This window comes from Labrus bergylta, chromosome 3, assembly GCF_963930695.1.
Source record: "Labrus bergylta chromosome 3, fLabBer1.1, whole genome shotgun sequence".
Classification (NCBI taxonomy): domain Eukaryota; kingdom Metazoa; phylum Chordata; class Actinopteri; order Labriformes; family Labridae; genus Labrus; species Labrus bergylta.
Window position 1 is genome coordinate 31,473,334 of NC_089197.1, and position 11,727 is coordinate 31,485,060.

Here is an 11,727-nt window from a genome sequence, read left to right on the forward strand (position 1 = left end):
ATGGACCAAAACTCATATCTCGATATTTTTTCACTGAATGGCGATACTCGATATATATCGATATGTCTTTTATTAACAGTCAGTTGCACAAGTTCAACATGTACATGAAAACAAACTACATGTTTGTGAAATTAAATAAGTTTCTGCACAACAAAATAAACACAGTTGTGTGTTTTGTTATCTATTTAGTTTGTTGAGTTTGGCTCAGAGAGAGAGAGAGAGAGAGAGAGAGAGCGAGAGAGAGCGAGAGCGAGAGAGAGCGAGAGCGAGAGCGAGAGCGAGAGAGAGAGAGAGACATGAGAAATAGGTGACCTGGCAGCTCTACAGAAGAATCGCATAACGTTATTTTACTGCAACATGAACTATGTCGATATTAACGATATTGTTCTACTCTATATCTGGATTGAAAATATATCGATATATCTTAAAAACGAGAAATCAGACAGGTCAAACTGCTAGCTAGCCTCCTGAACTGACACACAGATGCTGCCAGCAGAGCTGTCAATCAAATCTGCCACAACCCTGATATGGGCATAGCCATTTTACGTAATAAAATAAAATCCATTGAGTTATAAAAAAAATTGTAACTCCCATTTATCCCCCCACAGTGGGAGCACATGAGGTCACTAACTAATCAGATGTATTTCGTTTTTTGTACCAGGCTGTAAACATGTTAATTCCTGTGGTAAAAACGGGCTTTTTTGGCTGTGGGCTTATGGCACTTCCGGTGTTTCTGCAGCCAGCCTCAAGCGGTCACTCGGCGAACTGCAGTTTTTATTTACTTCCGCATTGGCTTCATTTTTCGAGACGGGAGGTTGCATGCTTGGTCTCAAACATAAACAAGTGCCAGCTGCTCTTGTGGACAGCACTTTTTGTCTATGCAGAGTGTATCAGACTGTGGTGAAAGAGGAGCTCTGTCTCGGTTGTTTAATAACAGAGAAACAGCTGCTAACATCAGGCAAGCTACCGCAGCTGCCTGGCTAGTTAGCTTAGGTTGAGCTAGCTGTTTAGCATGCTAACCAGAGTGTGATTTGAGGGTTTGTTGCTGCACACTGAGTCACCGTGTTACACTTCACTTATCACCTCCGAGTCGCAGTGTGTCGGCTGCACAACCACACAGTTAGCAAACAAGGCAAAATGTCACCAGGGTCTGACAGACAGGAGCACAGCATGCCACTCAAACCCCCCACCCCAACCCCCCCTCTCCTCTCCTCCGGACAGTCACGACGATCCTCAGCGTTAATTCACAGGACTATAAAACAAAGAGGAAGAGCAGCTGTCTTCTCTGAGAGGACCACATACCATTCTCTTCACCGTTGAGACTCAGGAAGAGCTGCGTCGTGGCTTTTATCCATCTATCGGTGGTGCTCTCGGTTAGCCTTGGAAGGAAAGCCCGGTGGACGTGGGAGAGATCCGCTTCGGCTGCAGCTCCAGCGGAAGGTTGCTTTTTCATAATTGTGCGACTCCAGACTGACGCTGCATGACGAGCCGGCTGAGTCAGCCTGCTGCACACTGTCACATGGCCGAGGCGGAGCCAGCGGCCACATGTGCGCTTTGTTTTACCTCCACGTTATTAGAACTTCCCTAAAAAAACTCATATTACCTCTGTACTGAAGAAACAAAGGCTACTATCATTCTTCCCTGTAGCTATCTATAGGATTAGCCTACTTCCTGTTTCGAATAGATAAACTATACGATCATAATTGTTTGTATCTATGAGGTACAAAAAAATGACTAAAGTATAAATAAATAAATAATTGAATAAATAAATAAATGTTGGGAGAAATGCATAAAATAATGTATAAATAAATAAAGAATTAAATAAATGGATCAATAAACATAAATAAATATATAAATGCTAAAAACAATACATCAATGAATAAATAATAAATACACTTTGTTAATGAAAGAGGTTATTTATATATTTTTACATGTATTTATTCATTTATTAGTGTATTTCTACAGTTATATATGTATCAATGCATACATTTCCACATTAATTGAGTTATTAATTTATTTCCGTATTTTTACATTTACACATCTATTTATTTCTGTGTCCAGGTCGGAGGGGAAAAGTGTATATATATATATATATATGTAAATTTGCTTCTGTCTGTTTTTCAAAATTGACCAATCCTACTTCAGTAATGTTAGGACAGCCCACTTAATTTACATATTTACTTTTCCTTGTACAACATGGACACAGAAATACATAAATAAATATGTGAATATATTTATTTATCTATTAATTGTTATATGAATTGTTGCATTTATATATATATATATATATATATAAATATTTTATATATTTATGGATTCATTTATTTAATTATTCATTTATTTATACATTATTGTATGCATTTCTCCCAACATTTATTTATTTATTAATATATACTTTAGTCCTTTTTTGTCCCTCATAGACAAAACATAGGCACGCTATTCTCACTTCCCTAAAAAAAAGGTCAATTGAACACAACTCATATTACCTCTGTACTGAAGAAACAAAGGCTACTATCATTCTTCCCTGTAGCTATCTATAGGATTAGCCTACTTCCTGCTTCGAATAGATAAACTATACAATCATAATTGTTTGTATCTGTATATCTGTATTTGTATCTGCCTGTTATTTAATGTCTGTTTTTTGATAATTTTGCACTAACTGCTTTTTAAACATTGCTGTACATAAACAACACAACTTCAGAAGGTCAACACTTTTTTATTCTTGTTTTTTTTATATTCAGGTCTAATTACAGATTTTTTGCTCAACAATTTAAAGGTTCTTGTTTAAATTTCACATATATTTTTATCCCTGCATGTTATGTACATTTCTTGTATAAGTCTATTTTTAATTGCACAGTTTAAGTTTGATTCATCTAGGGGTATTCTTTAAATCTTTTTTCAGGTTAATATATATGTATGGGGGGGGGGGGGGTCAGTTTTGTGGTCAATTTGTAACAAATGTTTCATGTCATGTACGTCTTTGTAACCTGGATGCTTTGAATTTCCCTGGGGATCAATAAAGTATCTATCTATCTCCAGTATCTATCTAATATCTTTTCACTTTCCCATTTGACCAGCAATCATGTTGGTCCATTTCAGTTCATAATGCAGGATAAGAAGCTTACATTTCTTTTGAACATTCATTATTTTACGAGTATACCCTTTAGCCAACATTTTATTTCATTCACTCCATTTTCCGTGGGTTAAATTCCGGCTGTGTCTTGAAATCTTGATCTATGTTTCTCATTATCTTGGGATAACACTGGGTTTCCTGTGATAACTAATCTGCAGACATCTTCTCGAGATATCAAACAATTGATTAGCCTAGTGAAGAAAAGAAAAAAACGTTTGAACATCAATGGGACAAAACACTGAAATAGAATAATGATATCAAGTCAAATCCTGTATGAATTAATTTTATATGATGAATATTGCCAATAACAGCAGAGCATGTTGAGAGAAGCTTTAGTGCTACAGAAGCAACCCTCATTTCATAGTTTTACCAGAATTTTAATTTGTTTTATTTAATGTTGAAGAAATTCCAAGAGTTGTACGTCTTTCATAATTATTTTAAATGGGTTGTATATCTGAATTGTATCTCTTTAAATATATAAATTTGATATCCTTGCTGGACTGATGACTTTATGACCTGTCTGTTATTTTTCTGCCTTTGGAGTGAGAAACTTGTGTGAGAAACTTTCACTTTGTGTTGATTTGGTGCCCCCTTGTCTACTTCTGAACTCTTTGCTGATTTTGCAGGTTTTCTTTTTTTTTTTTTTAACAAATAATCTCATCCTGCTTTCTTCTTAGAGTCAATTGTATCACTCATTGTGAATCTGTGCCGGGGTAAATGCAATGCTTGGTTGATATGCTGCAGGGAAATAAAATAACTGCCAACGTCTGGACCTCGCTGAGTGCACGGTTTGTAAACTGTATATGCACAGATTCAATGCAAATCCAAAATGTCTGTTACAGCAGCAGTTAATCCATCTGTCTGATACCTGTCTCCTGAAGCAGCTGCAGACAAATGAAATAACTTATTAATAGGAATAATCAATCAATATGCTGATACTCTAGTTTGCTTTTGTAGCTCAAGAGGTATTTGTTTCAATTTCTGTTTTATAACCAGCTATAAACTCCTCCTATAAAAACTGAAGCTTTTATGGGTACTAAAAACTCAGAGATATGAAGAATAGTGTAAATCTTACAATGAAAAAGTCATTAAAGTTTCGGCAGATGGTTGTTCAACATGAGTCTGGTTCTGCAAGAGAGCATATTATCCCCCTTTACCACCTTTTCAAACAGTCCCCTGTGGTCTAAATGAAACGTCTGTGCTGATCTTTGGTCAAAATAAAACATGAATCAAGCACCAGAGGAGGTTTGTGACCCTGTATAAACCAGATCTCTCAGAATGCTCTGTTTTGGTGTGTGTGTCTCTTTAAATGCAATGAGCACCCCCTGAGTTTTCCAGGTAGAAAAAAAATTGCGGACCTGCGAAAAAACTTTTGCTCTAGACTGGGGGTGGATTCCATGGGTGGAGCTATCAGGGGAGGGGAGGGGAGATTATTTTCTTACCGAAATCCCACTGTGACATCACAAGGAGAGGAAATTTGGAACGGAGCATTTCTCTCTGTGTTATAAGACATACACAGACCACAAACAAAGGACTGGATGGGTTTATTTCATATTATGTGGGTCAGTAGACACTCAGGTTAACCAAGTATATATTCATAAACACTGTAGAAGTGGATTTTTCACAATATGTCCCCTTTAAAGGAAGTGAGTCTGTAGATAGATGTGGAAATTCCTTCAGAACTTTTACATTAAGTGAAAGATCTCTCATCAACCACAGACATAATTGTGTTGTTGTTTGTTGTGTTGTTGTCAGATCCCTATGATTATTATTTCCTAAATAATTGACAAAACTATGATATGTCTCAGTGTTCTTCTACCTCCAGGGAAAAAAGCAACTTATTCAAGTTAATTTTTCAGACCTGATCACAGCTGAAGATTCCTCAACACATCTTACTGCTTTGATCACCTCATTTTTAATAGATAGAAAGATTATAATTTGACATTTTATTTTATTCTATCAGACTGAAAATGTCTTGCTCTTTTTAAACACTAGTGATTTATTTTTCTCTCTGCTCTGTTTTTTCTTCTGTTTCTCCTTTGCTGTAATTTTAAACTTAATTATTACCTGTCAGATTTGAATAAGTAATATATTGTGTCGGGTTGATGTTTTTATGTCAATGCAAAGGAAGCCTGTGTATGGGCTTATATTTTTTTTTAAACCATGTTGTTACACTGCCCCCTGCTGGTCCAAGAAGAGAGATCTGTTGGTAATGTCAGTTTGAAAAGGTCCATTTGAAATGTGTGGCAAGACTGAGACAGTTTTTCAGACTTTTATTTCTATTAACGTCTCTAAGGGTCATTTGTCTCAGCTGTCAGATTTCTCAGGCTGATCTGTGATGAGACTTGTGAAAGAAAAAAAATGCTTCAGGGTATTTTCATCTAATGATCTTTAATGAAAGACTTGTGAGTCCATTGAAATTATTATTAAGATTCTTAACTCACATCAAAAGTATGTGGGTAAAATATAATCATAACATTCTTCAAAAAACAATTTAGTCAATTGCATCTTGTGATCCATGGGCAGTTCTGCAAGATTTTAAGATTAATGCCCTCTCTGCTACAGATTTCACATTATCACCGATTTAAAAAACTCAGTGCTGTAATATTGTATGGGAATTTTCACAAAAATGTGATGCGATAACTTTGTTTGTTTTGTGAAGCTTCAATACACAAGTCACAATTATATCACCAGAAGTCATCATTAAATCAAAGAGACACAATAGTGAATTTAAAAAAATCAAAATTAATCACAATAATAAAATTAGTGTATAATAATGACATTATAAATCTCAGGTTTGAGATAAAAAGTCATAATCAAATAAAACATAAAAACGGTTATAAACACTATTATAAAGTCATACTTTTCAGAGAAAAACAATCAAAATGATCACATTCTAGTCGTCATACAGAGATAAAATCTAATAATCTGCAATAAACACTAAAAATTACAAGAAACAAATTATTAAGTTATTTATAGTCAGACTAATTTAATTAACAATTACAAACCTTCAACAATAAATAATTGTGAGATCAAAGGTCAAAATGATGAGATCAGAAGTCATGATGAAGGGATAAAAGTCAAAATATAGAAATACAAACTTCAAATGATGATATTTAAAATCGCAGGTATGTGATGGAAAATGGAAAATTATCAAAATTATAATAATATTAATAAAATATGGTGAAAAGTCTAACTTTGGATAGATATGTATTGTTGTGGAATTCAAGTCAAAAGAGTCCTGACGTTTAATTAGAAGTGTTGAATGTACAGTGTTTAACGTAAAATAAATTGTTATGCTGAAGTTCACCCAAATCACTGATTGTTGATATTATCCAGCTCATTGATTGTGACAAAGAAGGGAGACGAGGTGAGCTGGCAATTTTAAACAGATTTTTTTTTTTTTAAGTAACTAACTCAATATAAGGTATCATTACTGATGACACACACATGTGTTTTGGTAATTTCAGTCTCTATAGGGCTCTATAGGTTGGTGACGTCATGATGCTGTCAGATCATTTTGTCTGCTCTATAAAGGACTCAACACCAGACTGAGATGTGAAGGCAGAGGAACATCATGGCCTGGTGAGATTAAACCATGTCCAAACGTCCTTTCACACAGAAACTGCAGACAGGTTAGTGAGCTATAACAACAAAGTGAGCGCTCCTATGAGTATATGTGTGTGTGTGACAGAGTGACCAGGTTGATATAATTCATGATTCATTCATTGTTTCTTGATTGGCTGGGGATTTGGCAAGTCAAACTCTCTCTTAGTCAGCAGTGTATTTATTATATTAAATAGTTATTGAATCAATTTTGACTTCAAGGTGGAGTGAGAGCAGCCCCTGTTTATTTCCTTCTTCTCTAATTTATATGACATGAGCATAGTTTCTTTTTGATTTGGATGATCTGTAAAACTATCAATATCCTCAGTGTCTTCAAAAAGTAAAAAACTTAGCAATTTCTTTCAGATCCATACTGTGTAACTAAAGAAAGTGTGTTTGAGGAGCTCTGCTGGAGTGTTTTTGTCCTTTTTTGCAGGACAGTAAAGATAACTCATCTCACTGGTTGAGTTCAACCAGCACCTTAAATCAGGCAATATTTTATAATTGGGTCAGTCATCAGTATACATCAGAGTCAATACAAAGTGTGTTGGCATGTCCGGAATCACCAACAGTACATTTTATTGCAGTCTGTTCAGTGTCAGATACAGATATTTGAAGTTGTCACCCCCCTCAGAAACAGCCCTAACAACATCATGAACAGCTGATGCATGGAACACAGACAAAAAAATGAATGAAGAAATCATTTATTTTCAATCAAACAAATGTCATTTATTTTACCCTTAACATTTTCAATTATAAGTGAGTGCTGAGGTCAGGGACCTCTCAGGGTTAATGGGTGTAGACGGGCTGTACTGGAACATTTCATACAAATTGAACATGAAAACATGTTTAAAGCACTTCTAAAGAGGGAGTGACTTTTTGAAGACAGCATGTTGAGCTCCTTAAACTTCACCTTTCCTTCCTCTCAGGTGTTTGGTTGTACTTGATCATTGAAATGTACAACCTGCAGTGTCAGTTAAACTTTGTTTCCTGTTAATAATTAATTCGTATTCTAAAGAAAAATCATGAAATGTGTACACCAGTGTACACCCTGGAAGCTTTTACATAGAGAAAATAAAAACGTGTTTTAAAAAATATTGTAAATTTTGCTTTTCAAGACTTCCCCGTTCTGTTTCGACCAGGAGATGTGTTCTCTTTCAACAGGGAACATCGACAGCACTCTTACAAATCAAGTGTCTCTAATATACATGTTTACTTAATATTGCTGCTAGCTTAGAATTATGTAGAAAAATGTCCTCTGAAGTTAAACAACCAGATATCTTAAAAAAAAAAAAAAAAAAAAGGGTTGTAACCAACTTACAGAAACTGATGACAGAAACTGATTTCATGTGTGACATTAACATTCACTGGTCTTTGAATACTGCACCCCTTGTACATTTTGAGTTTTTATATTCAAACTTTATTTTATATATTTGACCAGCAAATATTTATATTTTATTGTAATTAAGTTTTTGCTATTTTTTGCTTTATTTCCATTGTTAACTGTTTTGCACCAAATCACCAAGTCAAATTCTTTTGTATGTGTAAATGTCCGAAAACGATTCTGAATCTGATTCTGAAAGAGGAATATCACAGAAACAAGAGTGCAAATCTAGTTTTCCAAACAACATGCCCTTTAACTGTTTGTAATAATATTGCTGCTTGCTTAGAATGATGAAACTGGGATATATATGTCTAACAGGAGGCCCTTGAACTGTTTCAATCTCCAAGTTAATAACACTGTAAGACATGGTGAAGAAGAATAACCTCCTTAATACTGTAGTATATGTATTTATAACTGTGTGGCTCTTGGCTGAATTTTAAAGCCAGTCTTAAAGGACAACACAACATCAGTTCTCTCCTTTATTTCATTGATTTCACTGATCAAACAACATGACATTAAATCTGACTTTAAATCAAATGATCATTCAAATAACGGTTGGCTTCCATATATGAATGCAGACAGAAAAAAAGGTATCTAACGTTTTTCTTTGTCAGTACACTAATTTAAAAAAGAAAGAAGAAATAACACCAAAGCCAGATGATGAGGATCAGGACACCAGCCTTATTACAAAATCACAGGGTGCATTGCAAGTTCAAGTGAGGAGAAGAAAAGTATTCATTGATATGAAGTAGCCTGCACATAACTAGTTACCATATCACTTGCAGTTTAGCAGACTATATTTGAAATTAAAAAAGTAGCCTATTAAATCATGGAAGACATTTTATTTTGATATTTTGTACAACTTTAAAACCGCAAGTGCGATATAACTTTTATTCAACAGCTCTACAGGTGACAATTAATAGCTGAAGGATGTTATTTCTTCACTCTTAATGGTTCATCCAGTACCAACCAGAAAACCACAGTTCTATTCGTTGACTGGACATTTGCCAAGAAGCACAAACATTTCTCTGCACCCATTCTGCTCTGTGAAATCTCTTTTTGTTTCAGCACAATTTTGCTTCATGTGCACTTATCTGCATGTTTCATTGTATCACACAAACATACTTTGATGGCCGTTGATATTCAAGGGTATCAGCTTAATTAGTTAATACAAATGGTGCGTTTAATCAGGAACGCCCCCCCTAAACTTTTTTAAATTTTAGTAGCCCAAGCTAAAATCCAACATGGCTGCTACGTGCATCAAAAGTAAAGTGTTTATTGGCAAGTCAGTCTTGTGTAATTAAACTTAAATTAAAGTTCTGTCCTATCTGTGGACATGTTAACATGACGCTTTCGACCTCAAACTATCACGCAGTGGGTTGTTATTGCCTGGAATTAGTTAACTAAACAAAGGTACTCCTGAAGGTTATTCATGTTGCTTGTTCAACTTGTTGCCAACTAGTACCTGGAGTGCGGCTAACTCGGGTGTGACATCATTACCAGCTCCGACATACGACATAAATGGAATGCAACGTAAGACCAACCACTGTTATGTAAATCAACTACATTCAGAACACTTGAGGCGGAGTGATACACATCTCAGTGAAAAGTCCCCGTGCTGTTGTAGTCCATATCAGCACCCCCGGAATGCCTCTTGACCAATCAGATTAATCGGTCAGAACTAACTGTTTATGAGTATATTATCATGGTAAACATTGTTTTAGTGTATGCCTAGATTTAGAAGATGCACATGTCCACTGATGCACATGTCCACTGAATTAACTCAATATTTGCTCTTATACAAAAAGTTACCAAAAGGCCAAAATGAAAAAAAGCATGTCATCCAACTCACTAATGCGCCAAACATGAACCTTCATGCGTCACCCCATTGTGCAGGTTTTTACTCACTCAGGAGGCCCCAACACCTATCATTGACACCTCACCTTCCACTTCTTACTGAAAAGTAAATCATCCACGTTGATTTGCACTAACATTGCCTAACACTTGCTGGTTAAGAAGACCAGTTATGTTTTACTGGTAGATTTATTTAACAATCCAATGGAGAACAATTCAAAAACAAGTTCTTTTGTTTGATGAGTATAGTAAAGTGTTTACATTGTTAGCATCACATGACTTGGATGAGCTTCTCTTTATTTTTCTCAACATTTTGATGTTTGAAACTTCCATTGCTCCTTTGCACAAGTAGACTCCTTTCCTCTCTCCTTAACTGTTTAGTTTATATGTGATACACAGCAAAGGCGGTAGGCTTCAGACTTAGAGGGTATTTCTGGCAAACAGTTATCAAATGTACAAGTTAGCGATCATTTATTGCCAAAAGTGTCAACAATTCAAATTGAAGAAATCACAGAGTTGTTCTGATACAACTCAATTCATGTCATGGTAAATGTCATAATTAAAGCATTGTTGGAGTTTCAAAAAGCAGAATTGTTAAACACACAGTTCCGCCTTGTAAGTATGAAATCAGTCACTTTATTCTAGGTCAATCCAAAAACACCAGTATGTAGGATTTTAAATTGTGTACCATGATTTGTTCCCTACGGGCGTCATTTTGCTCGGCAGCTTTATATTAAACTTTTCCGTTAGGATTTGATCGACCTCAACATCCTTTACCTCCCTCATGTCAAAGATATCAACACCTTCCTCAGGTTTGAAGGTGACCTCACTGTAGGTCCAACCAAGCAGGGCTCGGAATCCTGTGGGTGTTTGCAAAGAGCATATGGACTTGTTTACGAAGACAGACGTCAGGTCTATTTGGAGTTTGTCGTTTATATCAAGGAAACTATCTGGCTCACGGGGTGTCAAAGTGAAGTGGTGGACTGGCTTTGTTTCAATCCTGTTAATTAGACTCGACTTGGCAAAGTTTGGATTGAGAACCTTTGGCTTTCTGTTGGTCTTCTCCAGCACCCAGACGCCTCCCTCATTTATGAGACAAAAGATGCTGGATGCCTGATTCTACAATTCTACAGATTATTGAACCAAGTGAGCTTGTGTATATGGAGAAGAGAAGGGGACCAAGCACTGACCCTTGAGGTACCCCTGTGGATAAGTTGTGCGCTTTGGATACTTCTCCCTTCCACGACACTCTAAAGGATCGCCCAGAGAGGTAGGACATGAACCAGCAGAGGGCAGATCCTGAGATGCCAAGTTCAGAGAGCGTGGATAGGAGGATTTGATGTTGGTCCTTCCCCCCCCCCCCCCCCCCACAGCTTACATCTGCTATGTAAGCCTTTCCATCAATAACCACCCTGTGGATGAGATGAGATTCGTGAGGCTAATAGTCATTGAGGGGCGTCATGAAACATTTGGAATTGAGTGTTGTGCAGTCGTAGCCCATTTCTCTCAGCACCCAGCCAAACAGGAAGTTGTTCTCAAGGCACCACCCTCCACGGTTGTTCCTCATTATTTTACTGTAAGTCGCCTCGAGGTCCATTACAATCCTCTCCCTGCAGTGCATACTGAGGTTTTCAAATGGAACTGTCATGACGTGCTGTTTGTGGATCAGCTTCAGTGTTTCAAGATCAGGTTTGTTGAAAGAGCCATGAAAACCAATTTGCTTGAAGTACTTGTGCAAAATACACAACAT

General features: G+C 36.3%; 1 protein-coding gene and 1 pseudogene across 1 annotated transcript in view; both read right to left on the reverse strand.

The window, feature by feature from the left end:
- trpm7 (transient receptor potential cation channel, subfamily M, member 7) overlaps positions 1-1,466 on the reverse strand; it is a 361,224-nt gene extending 359,758 nt beyond the window's left edge. Inside the window, 1 exon segment of the mRNA XM_065953144.1 lies at positions 1,303-1,466. Within this exon segment, the coding sequence (XP_065809216.1) occupies positions 1,303-1,305 (3 nt within the window). The 5' untranslated portion in view covers positions 1,306-1,466.
- Positions 1,467-10,054: 8,588 nt separating this feature from the next.
- On the reverse strand, positions 10,055-11,727 carry LOC109989180 (arylamine N-acetyltransferase, pineal gland isozyme NAT-10-like; annotated as a pseudogene).